At 50.1% G+C, this 19,530-nt stretch overlaps 1 protein-coding gene across 1 annotated transcript in view; it reads right to left on the bottom strand.

Moving 5' to 3' along the window:
- The window catches only part of LOC140480306 (plectin-like), a gene marked incomplete at its 3' end in the record, with an annotated part of 324,240 nt that overhangs the window by 51,334 nt on the left and 253,376 nt on the right, over positions 1-19,530 (bottom strand). The window contains exons 7-8 of the mRNA XM_072575010.1: positions 17,955-18,032; positions 16,795-16,887 (exon numbers count right to left, since the gene is read on the bottom strand). Coding sequence (XP_072431111.1) covers positions 16,795-16,887; positions 17,955-18,032 — 171 coding nt within the window. The remainder of the gene's footprint in view (positions 1-16,794; positions 16,888-17,954; positions 18,033-19,530) is intronic.

Genomic DNA, 19,530 nt, shown 5'->3' with positions numbered 1-19,530 from the left:
TGGGGGAGGGGTGTGACGGGGGGCTGTGATGGGGGGCTGTGATGGGGGAGGGGTGTGACGGGGGGCTGTGATGGGGGGCTGTGATGGGGGGTGTGACGGGGGGTGTGACGGGGGAGGGGTGTGACGGGGGGCTGTGATGGGGGAGGGGTGTGACGGGGGGCTGTGATGGGGGGTGTGACGGGGGAGGGGTGCGACGGGGGGCTGTGATGGGGGGTGTGACGGGGGAGGGGTGCGACGGGGGGCTGTGATGGGGGGGGTGTGACGGGGGGGGGGGGGGGGGGTGACGAGGTGATGTGACGGGGGAGGGGGGTAATGCGATTCCCTGCTCTCCTGTTTCCCTGTTGAGTTGTTCTTACTGAAAGTGCACAGGCAGCTCCCACACTGGGCCTTCACAAGGCTGTCATTGTGCAGACACTCCAAGCTGCTCTGTGTTTGGACTAATCCCAGTGCTTTACTGAGGCCAGAATAAGCAGCCTGTGAAACCGCGCACACAGCAGCCAAACTTGAACAATATCACAGTACCGGCCAACTATCCCAGCAAAGAGTGGGCATGGGTCCAACCAGACATTCCAACATCTGGGCAAGGGGTAGGGTACCAACAGAAAAACACATTGGCAACACCCTGTGTCAGAGAGCGGGAGAGAGGGAGAGCAAGGGGAGCGAGGGAGAGCAAGGGGAGAGAGGGGGATGGCAGAGAGAGAGAGAGAGAGAGAAGGAGAAAGAGGGCAGACAGAGAGAGAGAGACACAGAGATAGAAAAGCAAGGGGCAGAGAAGAAAAATCGGGACACAGAGAGAGAGAGAGAGAGGTGGGGGGGATGGGGTGGAGAGGAACAGAGAGAGAGAGGTGGGGGGGATGGGGTGGAGAGGAACAGAGAGAGTGAGGGAAAGAAACATTTTCACCCAGAGGGTGGCAGAGATCTGCAATGCGCTGCCTGGGAGGAGAGTTGAGGAGGGAGCCTCACAATCTTTAAAAAGTACCTGGATGAGCCACTGAAATGTCTGAACATTCCAGATTATGGACCAAATGTGAGAAAGGTAGGTCACGGTATCTCCTTGGCAGTACAGACTTGATGGGCCAAAGAGTCTCTTCTGTACTGTATGATTGTATGAAGGAGAGACAGAGAGATGGAGGGGGAGAGACAGAGAGATGGAGGGAGAGAGACAGAGAGATGGAGGGAGAGAGACAGAGAGATGGAGGGGGAGACAGAGATGGAGGGGGAGACAGAGATGGAGGGGAGAGACAGAGAGATGGAGGGAGAGAGACAGAGAGATGGAGGGGGAGACAGAGATGGAGGGGAGAGATAGAGAGATGGAGGGGGAGAGACAGAGAGATGGAGGGAGAAAGACAGAGAGATGGAGGGAGAGAGACAGAGAGATGGAGGGGGAGACAGAGATGGAGGGGAGAGACAGAGAGATGGAGGGAAAGAGACAGAGAGATGGAGGGGGAGACAGAGATGGAGGGGAGAGACAGAGAGATGGAGAGGGAGAGACAGAGAGATGGAGGGGGAGAGACAGAGAGATGGAGGGAGAGAGACAGAGAGCTGGAAGGGGAGAAACAGAGAGATGGAGGAGGAGAGACAGAGAGATGGAGGGAGAAAGACAGAGAGATGGAGGGAGAGAGACAGAGAGATGGAGGGGAGAGACAGAGAGATGGAGGGAAAGAGACAGAGAGATGGAGGGGGAGAGACAGAGAGATGGAGGGAGAAAGACAGAGAGATGGAGGGAGAGAGACAGAGAGATGGAGGGGAGAGACAGAGAGATGGAGGGAAAGAGACAGAGAGATGGAGGGGGAGACAGAGATGGAGGGGAGAGACAGAGAGATGGAGAGGGAGAGACAGAGAGATGGAGGGGGAGAGACAGAGAGATGGAGGGAGAGAGACAGAGAGCTGGAAGGGGAGAAACAGAGAGATGGAGGAGGAGAGATAGAGAGATGGAGGGGGAGAAACAAGAAGGAGAGGGAAGAGAAGGAAAGAGAAGGAATAAAGAACAGAGAAAGAAAGAGAGGTAGGGCAGGAGGGAAAAGGAAGAGATAGGAATACAGAGAGTGAGAAAGAAAAGGACCGGATAAAATGAGAGGCAGAAAGAGGTGGGATGAGTGAGAGAAAGAGAGAGAGGAGAGCGGAGTGAGAGAGAGAGAGTGTGTGTGTGCGCGTTAGAGAGAGAGATCGTGAGGGGAGAGTGAGATGACAGTGAGGTGAAGGATGGAAGGAATTGGTGATAGGATGAAATGAAAAGGGTGTGGGATGAGGCTTGTCAGGAGAGACAGACCAACATAAAACCAAGTGGCAGACACTTAGACTGACATAAAATATGGAACAAGACAGTGTGGATCTCCAAAATGATATCTGGTGGACATGGACAAGTTGGACCAAAGAGTCTGTTTCTATGCCGTACATCTCTGTGACTTAATGACATTGACAAGTTGGTGGAGTTAGATAGATGAGGTTCCTGGTCGAGAAATGTAAGATGATGCACTTTGGTTGGAAGAACATTGAAAGGCAACATAAAATAAGGGGGATAATTCTAAAGGGGGAGGCAGGAACAACGGGAGCTGGGTGGTATAGGTCACAGATCATTGAAGGTGGCAGCACCGGGGGAGAGAGCAGTTAATAAAGCAGACAGTACCTTTTCCTTTATTACTGCAGCAGAGAGTACAATAGCAGGGAGGTGATGTTGAACTTGTCCAGGACCCTTGTTGGTCCTCAGCTGGAGTATTGTGTACAGGGTGTGGGCCCCACATTATAGGAAAGATGGGAATGCATTGGAGAGAATGCAGAAAGTGATTTACAGGAATGGTTTCCGGAATGAGAAACTTCAGGGATGGGTTGGGGGTGGGGGGGAGATTGAAGACGTTGGGACGGTTCTCCCCAGAGAGAGGGCAGCTGAGAGGGAGATTTAATCAAGAGTTTCAGTAAATCAGGAGAAACAGTCTCACTGACAGGAAGGTGGGGGACTAGATTAAAAGATGTAATACAAGGTAAATGTTTATCACAGCGAGGGGTGTGGATTTGGAATGTGCACCCTGATAAGGGCCTGGTCACAGATCCAGTTGTAACCTACAGCATGAGAGGAAAGCAACATTTGGAGGAGGAATCTCACAGGGGGAGGAGGAAGGGCAGGGACAGGGGAATTGACTGAGCTGCTGAACACAAGAGCTAGTTGGCAGAATGGCCACCCGCTGTGCCATACAGTTCTGGGTTTCTTTAAATGGCCTGCCTTTGTGCTGATTTAAGTACTTTGTATAAATGTGAAAGAAACAAAACTGGCTTTGTCCTGACAAGTGAGACTGAGCTGAGGATTCTGTTCCGACTCTGCAACTTCAAAGTAGGAAACTGTGCCTCTGGGCTTGTGGAAACAACATTGGGCCCTGTCCTTACAACATTCACAGCTCTGCATTGAGGACAGCAACTTTCCAAACCAGACAACAGGAGCTTTCATGTATCCAACATTCTCTGTGTCCCAGATTTCTGCTGTTTCTAATTTTGTTTCAAATTTTGAACTGTGTAGTGAGTGCAGAGTGTGTTAAGTCTGTGAGGGGGTGCATGTGTGGGAGTGTGTGTGTGTCTATAAGAGTGTGTGTGGGTGTCTCTGTGCGCGTCTGTGTGTACCTGTGTCCGTGTGTATGTGAGAGTGTGTGTGGGTGTCTCTGTGCGCGTCTGTGTGTACCTGTGTCCGTGTGTATGTGAGAGTGCGTGTGGGTGTCTCTGTGCGCGTCTGTGTGTACCTGTGTCCGTGTGTATGTGAGAGTGTGTGTGGGTGTCTCTGTGCGCGTCTGTGTGTACCTGTGTCCGTGTGTATGTGAGAGTGTGTGTGGGTGTCTCTGTGCGCGTCTGTGTGTACCTGTGTCCGTGTGTATGTGAGAGTGTGTGTGGGTGTCTCTGTGCGCGTCTGTGTGTACCTGTGTCCGTGTGTATGTGAGAGTGCGTGTGGGTGTCTCTGTGCGCGTCTGTGTGTACCTGTGTCCGTGTGTATGTGAGAGTGCGTGTGGGTGTCTCTGTGCGCGTCTGTGTGTACCTGTGTCCGTGTGTATGTGAGAGTGCGTGTGGGTGTCTCTGTGCGCGTCTGTGTGTACCTGTGTCCGTGTGTATGTGAGAGTGCGTGTGGGTGTCTCTGTGCGCGTCTGTGTGTACCTGTGTCCGTGTGTATGTGAGAGTGCGTGTGGGTGTCTCTGTGCGCGTCTGTGTGTACCTGTGTCCGTGTGTATGTGAGAGTGCGTGTGGGTGTCTCTGTGCGCGTCTGTGTGTACCTGTGTCCGTGTGTATGTGAGAGTGTGTGTGGGTGTCTCTGTGCGCGTCTGTGTGTACCTGTGTCCGTGTGTATGTGAGAGTGTGTGTGGGTGTCTCTGTGCGCGTCTGTGTGTACCTGTGTCCGTGTGTATGTGAGAGTGTGTGTGGGTGTCTCTGTGCGTGTCTGTGTGTACCTGTGTCCGTGTGTATGTGAGAGTGTGTGTGGGCATAGGTACTTCCCAGGGGCTGAAAAACTACGCCATGTTCTTCGTGACCTGTAACACATTATCAATGAGGATGAGCACCTCACCAAGACCTTCCTCACACCTCCACTACTTGCCTTTAAACAACCGTCAAACCTCAAACAGATCATTGTTCGTAGCAAACTGCCCGGCTCTCGGGACAACTCCATATAACCCTGTCACGGTGGACACTGCAAGACGTGTCAGAGTGTGGACATAGATACCACTGTTATGCGTGGGTACAAGGCAGGTACTCATGTGACTCAGACAACGTTGTCTATCTTATACGTTGCAGGAAAGGATGCCCGGAGACATGGTACATTGGGGAAACCGAGCAAAGGCTACGACAATGGATGAATGGACACGGCACAACAATCAACAGACAGGAGGGTTCCCTCCCAGTTGGGGAACACTTCAGTGGTCCAGGACATTCAGCCTCGGACCTTCGGGTGACCATCCTCCAAGGTGGACTTTGGGACAGGCAGCAGAGGAAAGTGACCGAGCAAAGTTCGCTACCCATAGAGAGGGCCTCAACCGGGACCTTGGGTTCATGTCACATTCCAGGTGATCACCATTGCACTATACACACACACACAGATATTCCCACACACACACACACTCTCACATACACACGGACACAGGTACACACAGACGCGCACACAGACACCCACACACACCCTTATAGACACACACACCTCCACGCATGCACCCCCTCACAGACTTAAGACAATCTGCACTCACTACACACACAGACACACACATACACACGCACACACAAGTTCTCACACTCACAACCCCCACCCCAGACAGTCACACACAGACAATGACCCACATGCACACATATATTTTGTGGGGTGAATTTGTACTTGCAGAGTTACATTGTACTTTGCTCAAAAACTGCATACATTCATGTAGAACTCGGAGCTCAAAAACTGCATGAATTTATGTAAAACTCTGTTATCCCACTCTTTAGATTAGAATCAATCTAAACATCGGGTCATAGATAGAGAACATAGGGGGCTAACACCTTCAACATATTGTCGAGCTATCACCATTGTTAGCAGCTAACCCGAGAATGCAACTTTATATAAAAAAGGGTTTTGTGATTTACACATGAAAGAAGTGAAACTATCACTGTATTCTAACAGATGAAAGGCTTAACAGACATTCAATTTTTCAATGTATAATTTCAGTTACATCACACTGCAAATTTTTGCAATAAATTCTGTGTTAGGATCGAGCCCTCCACTATCACCTGATGAAGGAGCGTCGCTCCAAAAGCTAGTGCTTCCAATTAAACCTGTTGGACTATAACCTGGTGTTGTGTGATTTTTAACTTTGTACACACCCCAGTCCAACACCGGCATCTCCGAATCTTAAACACATATGGCAACGAGAGAGAACAGATCAGAGAAACAGAGCAGAGAAACAGATCAGAGAAACAGAGCAGAGAGAGAGGCAGAGGAGGCTCTGACTTTTCCCTTTCCACAAATGATACTTGTGACCACACTGATACTGAAACAGAGCCAGTCAGGCAGCATCAGTGGAAAGACAGAAATAGATCTTTCATTTCTGTGAATTTCATCAGCTCCGAACAGAATCGTTAACTCAGTTTCCCTTTGTATGAGGATGGTGTGTGAAGTGCCCATTATTTCTCAGGAGAGGGCAGGAGACATGCATTTCTGTAGCAGTAAACATGACTCCAGGACAGTGTGTTGCCAGGGTCGGGGATATCACGGAGCGGTTCTGAGTATCCTTCTGGGAGACAGGATTCAGCAGACAGGGATCATTGCCCAATAGGCAGGAAGAGGGATGAGGACCTGAAGGAAGATTTCAGGAATTTAGGAAGGAATTTAAAAAGCAATAATCTCAGGGTTACTCCCAGTACCACTCACTAGTGAGCATAAGAACTGGACTATCAATTGTTTGAATACATGACTGGAGAACTGATGGGAGGGGCGGTAATTTACCTGAATCTCAAACTTTTGTCTATTTTAGAATCACACAGTCACACAGTACAGAAGAGCCCCTTTGGCCCTCCGAGTCCGCACTGACAAAGCTACTCTAAGTCTGCTCTAGTCCCACTTTCCAGCACTTGGTCCGTAGCCAGGAATAGTTATGACATTTCCAGTGCTTTTTCAAGGTTTTGAGGTTCCCCGCTTCAACTTTAAAATAAAAGGTTCCTGGTCCCAAGGCAGACTGTAATATTAACGTGGTGACCTGGCCCAGCAGTGTTACAATTGGAACAAATCCTGTGACAGTGAGCTGACAGAAATGGACCCCTGAAACTGACCAGGAACAATATGGGGGAGGGGCACAGTGTGAAGAGTGAGAGGCTACATCTTCCCTATTGGGGGTGCAGGAGCAGTGGAAGCTGAGGGTATCTGTGCACAGATCATTGAAGGCGAGACGGCAGGATGAACAGGCTGTGAAAAAGCAGAAAGCATCCAGAACTAAGATAATTTAATCTGGACATGCTGCAAAATATTATAAAGCCATTAGTTTCCAGCTGGAATATTGTCTTATAACTGGAATACAACTACAGTACTGTGTACAGTTCATGATGGGAGGGATGTGCATGCACTGGAGAGGGTGCACAGGAGATTGACCACGATGATGCCTGGGCTGGAGAGATTCAGTGATGAGGAGAGATTGGACAGATTGCGGTTGTTTAGGAGAAAGTGAGGACTGCAGATGCTGGAGATCAGAGCTGGAAATGTGCTGCTGGAAAAGCGCAGCAGGTCAGGCAGCATCCGAGGAGCAGGAGAATCAACGTTTTGGGCCTTTCCTGAAGAAGGGCTCAGGCCTGAAAGGTTGATCCTCCTGCTTCTTGGATGCTCTCAGATTGCGGTTGTTTTCCTTGGACCTGGGGATATTGAAAGGAGACATGACTGAGGTGTAGAAAATGATGATGGGCATAGATAGGACAGACAGGAAGAAACTTTTTTCCTTAACAGAGGGATCAATGACCAGGGGCACAGGTTTAAGGTAAAAGGGCAGGAGGTTTACAGGGGGATGTGAGGATAAACCTTTTCACCCAGAGGGGGTGGGGAATCTGGACCTCAGCCTGAGAGAGTGGGAGAGGCAAGAACTCTCATCACATTGAAGAGGGATTGAGATGTTCATATGTGATGGCAGTTGAAGTCTATTCTTTCACTCATTGATAGGATATTGGTGTCACACAATGAGCATTTACTGCTTGTCCCGATCGGCCTTGTGTGAAGTGATGGTGAGCTTTTTTAAATACAACAGGCTCGATCCCTCCACCATATCGAGAGTACTCGGACAGCTTTGGTCCCCCTGATATATTACATCAAACTCAGTTCAGGGAAGGTCCACATGACTGATTCCTGGGTGAAAGGATTCCCTTTGACCAGTAACATTGGTTGCACCAACTCTCACTGAAGAGAATTCCTGAGAAGATTGAGAGTGAGCTTTTTAAGATGTAAATCCTGAGAAGGTTTGACAGACTGTATGGTAAAACATCAGCCCAGGGGCATTGTGTAAAAATACAGGTTCTCCCAATGAAGACAGAAACATAGAGGAATATACTTTCGTACAGAGTTGCGAAGGTACAGAGAGTGCAGCCAGAAACATGAATCTGAGACTACAACCAGCCAGGACTTTACCAAATCCAGCCGGTGGATCGAGGGCAGAGTGGTTGAATTCTGTTGCTAGTTTTTGTGATCGTAGGTTTCTCAGAGAGCAGCAAAACCTCAAGCACATTGCTGTGGGTCTAATCACAGAATCCCTACAGTATGGAAACAGGCCCTTTGGCCCATCAAGTCCACACCCCGACCCGTTTCCCCTAACCTACGTTTACCCCTGACTAATGCACTTAACCTACACATTGCTGAACATCACGGGCAATTTAGCACGGCCAACCCCTGTAACCTGCACATCTTTGGATTGTTGGGAGGAAACCCACGCAGAGACGGGGAGAATGTGCAAACTCCACACAGACAGTGACCCGAGGTGGGAATTGAACCCGGATTCCTGACGCTGTGAGGCAGCAGTGCTAACCACTGGGCCACCGTGCCACACCGCACAGTCACATGTGGGCCATCGTCGAAGAGCTGTTTGTTGAACTAAGAGAAAGCACATGTACATTAAAACAATGGAAGGTAAAGACCAAAGTGTATTGAGGAGTGATGCAGAGAGCACTGGATCAAGTTTCCAGCCAAAAGCGAGAAAGGGAATACTAAGAACAGAGAGATACCACGCCCGCCAGCATGAACTGGAAAGTCTGGCTAAATTCAAACTTTATTAGAGCCCAGCAGATACTGAACTGCTTGAACATACTGTGAAGATGCTGACAGCAGCTGGTAACAAGAGGGGTACCTTGTGCTGTTCTGAACAGTTTCCACCTGATATGGACTATCAGCTGCTTGGAAGAATGTGTTAGAGTTCTTTGCTTGGAATGGATGTCCTACAGGCAAAAGCCCCAAATGAATCGATCAGTTTGAGAGTAGATGCTACTCCAAGGACATTATACAATTTTAAAGAGGCTGAATTGGAGTCAATAATAGAGTTGGTGACTGCCTCAACACCCCTGAACATGTTCCAAAAGGGTCTGTTTGAAAGAAAAGGAGACAGCAGCATTGATTCACAGCTGGCAGGTGGCAGATAACATACAGCCACTGGGATGGGACCTAAGGGATGGGACCTTGAGAACACCAGCTACAGTATGGCACAGTGGCCAGAACACAAAACAAACACAAGCTAACAAACTCTCTGCCGTGCGTGAGGTAGTTCTGAGTAAGGTATGGGATACAATAGGACACTGGGCCTGTCTGAGCAGGAAATCTGGCTCCAAAGACACAGCCAGAGGCTCCACCAGTGAACAGACAGGGACATGTTCGACAGTGTAGCAACATCGACATGGGATGGGACAGAGCTGTATAAACAGAAGCTGTTGAAGAAGTTAACGAATGAGGCTTTCACCACAATGAAATGGGAGGTAGTGGTAATGTCACTGGGCTAGTAACCCAGAAGCCCAGGCCAATGCTCTAGGGACAGTCGTTCACATCCCACCATGGCAGATGGTGACATTTTAATTCAATAAAAATCTGGGGGTGGGGGGAAAAATGTTCAGCATCTGATTGTTCATTGTTACATAACCCCATTTGGTTTACTAATGTTCTTTAGGGAAGGAGATCTGTCAAGGTTCCCTTGTCTGGCCTACTGTGACCCCAGACCACAACAATGTGGTGGACTCTGAAATGCCCTCTGGGCAATTAGGGATGGGCAATAAATGCTGGCCTAGCCTGTGACACCCTCATCCAATGAACAGGAAAAGACAAGACAGATCAAGATCAAGATAACCTGTACCCACTGGTTGGGGATTCTCAAACAAGGGGCCAGAGTCTGAGAATGAGGGCCAGACTGTTCAGGAGAGATGTTAGGAAGCACTTCCACACAGAAAGGGGGGGAGAGGTTTGAAACTCCTTTCTACAAAAAGCAGGGGATGTTGGATCAGTTCTTAATTTTAAATCCGAGATACACAGAATTTTGTTAAGCAAAGGTATTAAAGGGATATGAGCCAAAAGTTAGGTCATAGATCAGCCATCATCTTGTTGAACAGGCCTACTCCTGTTCCTGCACTGCTGTAAAAACATGAGCTTAAAGGAAGCTATAAGTACACACTCCAAACCAATTTGTGTGAAGGCCCTCCCAGTCTGGATTCTGAAGCACACGGACCAGGATTATTGGAACTCAATGGTACATTAGGAGCATACAATGCATTACCAATCCATTAACAAGACAATACAGTTGGGGCAATTCCACCTGGAAACCACAACCAATGTTCATCCTGCAAGTAATCAGGGAATAGGTGGCACCATGCGGAAATGTGGAGAAGGCCGGTTCTAATCAGGCATTTAACAGGGACTTCGGGGGTTATTTGGATTGAAACGGTGTTCAGGGATGTGGGGAAGGTTGGAGATTGGCAGTTGTGGAAAGAACTGGAGCAAGCATGATGGGCCAAATGGCCTCATTCTACGCTACAGCAATTCTCTGATTCTGTGACTGTAATTTTACACAAACAGACCAACAGTGGCAGAACTCCTGAAGGTACAGCTCTCAACATTGTGACAATCCATGAGATCATGGCACAGTGGCCCAGTGGTTAGCACTGCCGCCTCACAACACCAGGGTCCCAGGTTTGATTCCCGCCTCGGGCGACTGACTGGGTGGAGTTTGCACATTCTCCCCGTGTCTGCGTGGGTTTCCTCCGGGTGCTCCGGTTTCCTCCCACAGTCCAAAGATGTGCAGGTTAGGTGAATTGGCCGTGCTAAATTGCTAGGTGGGAAATGGGTCTGGGTGGGTTACTCTTCGGAGGGTCGGTGTGGACTTGTTGGACCAAAGGGCCTGTTTCCACACAGTAGGGAATCAAATCTAATCACCAAGAGGCAGGGAAGGAGACCAGACCAGAATCCTCACAGAGTCACTGCAGGTTTTATAGCAACTGAACACTGAACATGGAACAGTCCAGGCCCTTCAGCCCTCAGTGTTGTGCTGGCCTTTTATCCTACTCTAAGATCAGACTAACCGACGTACCCTTCATTGTACTATCATCCATGTGCCTATCCAAGAGTCACTTAAATGTCTCTGATGTCTCTGACTCTACTCCCACCGCTGGCAGTACATTCCACACACCCACCACTCTCTGTGTAAAGAACCGAACTCTGACATCTCATGGAACATAGAAAAAAAGTACAGTGCAGTACAGGCCCTTTGGACCTTGATATTGCGCCGATCCAAGCCCACCTAACCTACACTAGCCCACTATCCTCCATATGCCTATCCAATGCCCGTTTAAATGCCCATAAAGAGGGAGAGTCCACCACTGCTATTGGCAGGGCATTCCATGAACTCCCGACTCGCTGAGTGAAGAATCTACCCCTAACATCTGTCCTATACCTACCACCCCTTAATTTAAAGCTATGCCCCCTCGTAATAGCTGACTCCATACGTGGAAAAAGGTTCTCATGGTTAACCCTATCTAAACCCCTAATCATCTTGTACACCTCTATCAAGTCACCCCAAACCTTCTTTTCTCCAATGAAAACAGTCCCAAGTGCCTCAGCCTTTCCTCATAGGATCTTCCTACCATACCAGGCAACATCCTGGTAAACCTCCTCTGCACCCGTTCCAGTGCCTCCACATCCTTCCTATAGTATGGCGACCAAAACTGCACACAATATTCCAGATGCAGCCGCACCAGAGTCTTATACAACTGCAGCATGACCTCAGGACTCCGGAACTCAATTCCTCTACCAATAAAGCCCAGTACGCCATATGCCCTTCTTCACCGCACTATTTACCTGGGTGGCAACTTTCAGAGATCTGTGTACATGGACACCAAGATCCCTCTGCTCATCCCCACACTACCAAGTATCCGACCATTAGCCCAGTACCCCATCTTTTTGTTACTCATACCAAAGTGAATCACCTCACACTTACCCACATTGAACTCCATTTGCCACCTTTCTGCCCAGCTCTGCAGCTTATCTATATCCCGCTGTAACCTGACACATCCTTCCTCACTGTCAACAACTCCACCGACTTTCGTATCATCCACAAACTTGCTCACCTAACCTTCTAGCCCCTCCTCCAGGTCATTTATAAAAATGACAAACAACAATGGTCCCAAAACAGATCCTTGCGGAACACCGCTAGTAACCGCACTCCAAGATGAACCTTTACCATCAACTACGACACTCTGTCTTCTTCCAGCCAGCCAATTCCTAATCCAAACCTCCAACTCACCCTCAATGCCATACTCTGTATTTCTTGCAGTAGCCTACCATGGGGAACCTTATCAAACGCCTTACTAAAATCCATATACACCACATCTACCGCTTTACCCTCGTCCACCGCCTTAGTCACCTTCTCAAAGAATTCAGTAAGGTTTGTGAGGCACGACCTGCCCTTCACAAAACCATGCTGACTCTCCTTGATCACATTATTCCTATCCAGATGTTCATAAATCCTATCCCTTACAATTCTCTCTAAGACTTTGCCCACAACAGAAGTGAGACTCACTGGCCTATAGTTCTTTGCTCACATTTACTCACATTTACTATAGTTACTCACATTTGCTATCCTCCAATCTTCTGGCACTATTCATGTAGACAATGAGGACATAAAAATCGAGGCCAATGGCTCTGCAATCTCCTCCCTTGCTTCCCAGAGAATCCTAGGATAAATGCCATCAGGCCCAGGGGACTTATCTATTTTCACCCTTGCCAGAATTTCCAACACCTCTTCCCTACATACCTCAAAGCCGTTCATTCTAATTAATTGTGACTCAGTATTCACATCGGCAACAATGTCCTGTTCCTGAGTGAATACTGACGAAAAGTATTCATTCAGTGTCTCCCCAATCTCTTCAGCCTCCACACGCAACTTCCCACTACTATCCTTGACTGGACCTATTCCTACCCTAGTCATTCTTTTATTCCTGACATACCTATAGAAAGCCTTCGGGTTTTCCCTAATCCTACCAACTAAGGACCTTTCATGTCCCCTCCTTGCTGCTCTTAGCTCTCTCTTCAGGTCCTTCCGGGCTACCTTATAACTCTCAATCGCCCCAGTTGAACTTCACGCCTCATCTTTACATAGGCCGCCCTCTTCCCTTTCACAAGGGATTCCAATTCCTTATTAAACCACGGCTCCCTCACACGACCCTTTCCTCTCTGCCTGACAGGTACATACTTATCAAGGACACTCAATAGTTGCTCCTTGAACAAGCTCCACATATCATTTGTGTCCTTCCCTTGAAGCCTACTTTTCCAAGCCACACATCCTAAGTCATGCCTCACCGCATCATAATTTCCCTGCCCCCAGCTATAACTCTTGCCCTGTAGTACACACTTATCCCTCTCCATCACTAGAGTAAAAATCACCGAATTGTGGTCACTGTCCCCAAAGTGCTCACCGACCTCCAATTCTAACACCTGGCCTGGTTCGTTACCCAGAACCAAATCCAGTATGGCCTCACCTCTTGTTGGCCTGTCTACATATTGTGTCAGGAAACCCTTCTGCACACATTGGACAAACACCTACCCATCTAACAAACTTGAGCTATAGCTTTCCCAATCAATATCTGGGAAGTTAAAGTCCCCCATAACAACCACCCTATTACTTTTACTCTTCTCCTGAATCATCCTCGCAATCCTTTCTTCTATGTCTCTAGGACAATTAGGAGGCCTGTAGAAAACTCCTAACAGGGTGACCTCACCTTTCCTATTCCTAACCTCAACCCAAACTACCTCAGATGGCGAGTCTTCATCCATCGTCCTTTCCACCGCTGTAATACTATCTTTGACAAGCAACGCCACACCTCCCCCTCTTTTACCCCCCTCTCCCCGACCCTACTAAAACATTTAAACCCTGGAACCTGCAACAGCTAATCCTGTCCCTGTTCTACCCATGTCTCCGTAATAGCCACAACATCGAAATCCCAGGTACCAACCCACGCTGCAAGTTCACCTACCTTATTTCGTGTACTTCTTGCATTGAAGTATACACACTTCAAGCCACTTTCCTGTTTACAGGCACCCTCCTTTGAGATTGATGCCATGTTCCTAACCTCCCTACACTCCAGGTCCTGCACCCTAAAGCTACAGTCTGGGTTCCCATGCCCCTGCAGAGTTAGTTTAAACCCCCCCTCCCCCCAAGGATACTGGTGCCCCTCAGGTTCAGGTGTAGACCATCCTGTTTATAGAGGTCCCACCTTCCCCAGAAAGAACCCCAGTTATCCAAGTACCGAAATCCCTCCCTCCTGCACCATCCCTGTAGCCACGCATTTAACTGTTCTCTCTCCCTATTCCTCGACTCTCTATCACGTGGCACGGGTAACAAACCAGAGACAACAACTCTGTTCGTTCTAACTCTGAGCTTCCAACCTAGCTCCCTGAAAGCCTGCCTAACATCCTCACCCCTCTTCCTACCTATGTCATTGGTTCCAATATGGACCACGACCTGGGGCTGCTCCCCTTCCCCCTTAAGGACCCGGAAAACACGATCAGAGACGTCACGTACCCTTGCACCTGGGAGGTAACATACCAAACGTGAGTCTCTCTCGTTCCCACAAAACCGCCTATCTGTGCCCCGAACTATCGAGTCCCCAATAACTATTGCTCTACCTTTCTCCACCCTTCCCTTCTGAGCAACGGGGACAGGCTCTGTGCTAGAGGCCTGAGCCCCGTCACTTACCCCTGGTAAGTCGTCCCCCCCAGAAGTATCCAAAACGGTTTACTTGTTCTTGAGGGGAACGGCCGCAGGGGGTCCCTGCACTGGCTGCTTCAGCCCAGTCCCCCTCACTGTCACCCATCTATCTGCCATCTTTGGAGTTACTACTTCCCTATAGCTCCGATCTATGACCCCCTCTGCCTCCCGAATGATCCGAAGTTCATCCAACTCCAGCTCCAGTTCCCTAACACGGTCTTGGAGGAGCTGCAGATGGGTGCACTTCCTGCAAGTGTAATCAGCAGGGACGTCCATGGCATCCCTCACCTCAAACATGTTGCAAGAGGAACATTGCACTGCCTTCACTGCCATCCCTCTAAAAGTAACCTTTTAAAAAAAAACTGGGTCTAAACAATAGAACAATCAAAATGCAGCTCTTACCTACTTACCACAATGGGTCTTATTATTGGGTTAGAGGAGGAGGGCGGGTGGGAGGCACTACCTCTGTAGTGCCTCGGGTTCCACTCCTGCGCGCTTTTATAGGAAAAAACCTCCCCGGGTAAGCTTGGGCTACACCAGCTTCCGGGTCACATCATCAGTGAGCCTCTGGTGAAACACGGGTATTATGTCCCACTTTCTATTTGTGTTTCGGTTTCCTTGAGTTGGTGATGTCATTTCCGGCTCTTCCCAGTTCCAAATCTTCTCAAAACTCTCTAACTTCTCAGCCTGGTTCTGCATCCTGTCAATGTCCCACTGCAACTTATAACAGCTCCCCACACTATCCACAACCCCAACAACTTCGGTGTCATCGGCAATCTTACTAACCCACCCTTCCACTTCCTCACTCAAGTCATTTATAAACATCACAAAGAGCAGAGATCCCAGAACCGATCCCTGTGGAACACCACTGGTCACCGAACTCCAGGCTGAATACCTTCCATCTACTATCATGGACCAACCAATTCTGTATCCAGACGGACAAATTTCCCTGTATCCCAAGCCTCCTTACTTTCTGAATGAGCTTACCAAGGGAAGCTTATCAAACACCTTGCTAAATTGGATGTATACCACAGCCACTGCTCTACCTTCATCAACGTGTTCTGTTACATCCTCAGTAAGGTTTGTGAGGCATGACCTGCCCCTCACAGAGCCATGCTGACTATCTCTAATCAAACTATGGTTTTCCAAGTCATCATAAATCCTGTCTCTCAGAATCCTCTCCAATACTTTGCCCACCAGAGACCTAAGACTGACTGGTCTGTAATCCCCAGGATTATTCCTACTATCTTTCTTGAACAAGGGAAAAACATTTCCCACCCTCCAATCATTTGGCACTACTTCAGTGGACAGTGAGGATGCAAAGGTCATCGCCAAAGACAGAATATCCCCCAACATGTTCAACACTACAGCAGCATCCAAAGTGATGCCTGGTCCCCTGCACACTTTAACCAAAATCTCCCGGTGACATTCTCTCTACCTGTCTGTGGGATGTGGGTGTCCCTGGCTGCATCCACATTTATTGCCCACCCCTGGGACTGGAAAACAGCAAATATGCTCCTGTTTCAAAAAGCTGGAAGGACAAACACCAAAACTTCCAAAACCACGGTTTCTGCACAGAGTGGTTAGGCGAGAACCTCCCATTAGTGAAGGATCAGCGAGCAGATGGCACAGGATTAAAATAATTAGTAAGGAAAGGAAATGGTGAGCAAAGAGAAACATTCTCACTCAGTGAGTAGTTCAGGTCTGGACCCTCGGGGAGGGTGGTCAGTGAACATTCAATAGAGATTTTTAACAGGAAATTAAATCATTATCTTGAGCAAAAATGTTTGTCCATCTCAGGAAAACGCAGACCATTGGATCTAGGTGGACGAGGGGTTAGGGGGCCGAATGGGCACATTCTGTGCTGTAACTGATCTGTTCCACTTGGAGACACATTTTCCAATCAAGGTGGTGCTAGCCTGAACACTAATCCAAGCCTTGTGCAGCCTGAGCAGATTAACTATGTGGTGGCTCAGGGATTCTGTGGAAACTGTGGGATGTGTTTCACTCTCAGTCTGCGTACACTAACCACATCCCAGTCAATGTGCCTGGATCAAACTCTGAGCTGATAAACCCAGAGTCACAGCCTCACCTGGAAATGAAGGATAATCGTCCATATCAGACCCAGGGTCAGCTTCGGATTCCCGTCCGCAATGTCATCATTCCTGATATTTACGAGCCGGACCTGGGATAGAGAAACCGGGAGTAATCAGATACAGGGCAGGGAGCTGACCCACTCCACATCCCACCCCAGAGTCACCCCCTTCCCCCCCCCCCAGTGGGACAGGGCACTGACCCCCCTCCCCCAGTGGGACAGGGCAGTGACCCCCCTCCCCCAGTGGGACAGGGCAGTGACCCCCCCCCCCCCCAGTGGGACAGGGCACTGACCCCCCTCCCCCCACCCCTCCCCCAGTGGGACAGGGCAGTGACCCCCCTCCCCCCGCAGTGGGACAGGGCAGTGACCCCCCCTCCCCCCGCAGTGGGACAGGGCAGTGACCCCCCACCCCTCCCCCAGTGGGACAGGGCAGTGACCCCCCCTCCCCACCCCCAGTGGGACAGGGCAGTGACCCCCCACCCCTCCCCGCAGTGGGACAGGGCAGTGACCCCCCCTCCCCCCGCAGTGGGACAGGGCAGTGACCCCCCACCCCTCCCCCAGTGGGACAGGGCAGTGACCCCCCCTCCCCCCGCAGTGGGACAGGGCAGTGACCCCCCCCTCCCCCCGCAGTGGGACAGGGCAGTGACCCCCCCCTCCCCCCGCAGTGGGACAGGGCAGTGACCCCCCCTCCCCACCCCCAGTGGGACGGGGCAGTGACCCCCCCTCTTCCCCCAGTGGGACAGGGCAGTGACCCCCCTCCCCCAGTGGGACAGGGCAGTGACCCCCCCTCCCCCCGCAGTGGGACAGGGCAGTGACCCCCCCTCCCCCCGCAGTGGGACAGGGCAGTGACCCCCCCTCCCCACCCCCAGTGGGACGGGGCAGTGACCCCCCCTCTTCCCCCAGTGGGACAGGGCAGTGACCCCCCTCCCCCAGTGGGACAGGGCAGTGACCCCCCTCCCCCCCCCAGTGGGACGGGGCAGTGACCCCTATCAATCCACTGGCCCTCCCTTACCCAGGTCACTGTGACCCCCCCCCCCCCCCACACCCCCCGACCTGTACTGAGTCGTGACCCTCCCTGACAGGGAGTATGTGACTCCTGCCCTTCCCAAAGCTGTCCCACACTCAGCATCTCCTTGGTTCCGGTGCCCAGCTCTGACCTGGCGATGTTTGAGGTATTCCAGGGCAATGCCCACATTCTGCAGCTTATGGAATCGCATCCGGCCTTTTTCCCGGGGCTGATGGGAGGAACAACATTGTTCAGTCATTTCCAGAATGAGATCTTCCACCTTTTTATTCAACTAAACTCACACTGACCACTGGATACACTGTGCACCCACACTGACCACTGGATACACTGTCCATCAGACCCATACTGACCACTGGATACACTGTCCATTAGACCCATACTGACCACTGGATACACTGTCCATTAGACCCACACTGACCACTGGATACACTGTCCATTAGACCCATACAGCCCAATGGATACACTGTCCATTAGACCCGTACTGATCACTGGATACACTGTCCATTAGACCCACACTGACCACTGGATACACTGTCCACTAGACCCATACAGCCCAATGGATACACTGTCCATTAGACCCGTACTGATCACTGGATACACTGTCCACTAGACCCATACAGCCCAATGGATACACTGTCCATCAGACCCATACTGACCACTGGATACACTATCCATCAGACCCACACTGACCACTGGATACACTGTCCATTAGACCCACACTGACCACTGGATACACTGTCCATCAGACCCATACTGACCACTGGATACACTGTCCATTAGACCCATACTGACCACTGGATACACTGTCCACTAGACCCATACAGCCCAATGGATACACTGTCCATTAGACCCGTACTGATCACTGGATACACTGTCCACTAGACCCATACAGCCCAATGGATACACTGTCCATTAGACCCGTACTGATCACTGGATACACTGTCCACTAGACCCATACAGCCCAATGGATACACTGTCCATCAGACCCATACTGACCACTGGATACACTATCCATCAGACCCACACTGACCACTGGATACACTGTCCATTAGACCCACACTGACCACTGGATACACTGTCCATCAGACCCATACTGACCACTGGATACACTATCCATCAGACCCACACTGACCACTGGATACACTGTCCATTAGACCCACACTGACCACTGGATACACTGTCCATCAGACCCATACTGACCACTGGATACACTGTCCATCAGACCCACACTGACCACTGGATACACTGTCCACTAGACCCATACTGCCCACTGGATACACTGTCCATTAGACCCATACTGACCACTGGATTACTATCCATCAGACCCATACTGACCACTGGATACACTGTCCATCAGACCCATACTGACCACTGGATACACTGTCCATTAGACCCATACTGACCACTGGATACACTGTCCACTAGACCCATACTGACCACTGGATACACTGTCCACTAGACCCATACTGCCCACTGGATACACTGTCCATCAGACCCATACTGACCACTGGATACACTGTCCATCAGACCCACACTGACCACTGGATACACTGTCCACCACACCCACACTGACCACTGGATACACTGTCCATCAGACCCACACTGACCACTGGATACACTGTCCACCACACCCACACTGACCACTGGATACACTGTCCACTAGACCCACACTGACCACTGGATACACTGCCCACCACACCCACACT

Source organism: Chiloscyllium punctatum, chromosome 8 (genome assembly GCF_047496795.1).
Source record: "Chiloscyllium punctatum isolate Juve2018m chromosome 8, sChiPun1.3, whole genome shotgun sequence".
Taxonomy (NCBI): Eukaryota; Metazoa; Chordata; class Chondrichthyes; order Orectolobiformes; family Hemiscylliidae; genus Chiloscyllium; species Chiloscyllium punctatum.
This window is presented reverse-complemented; position numbering and strand designations above follow the sequence as displayed.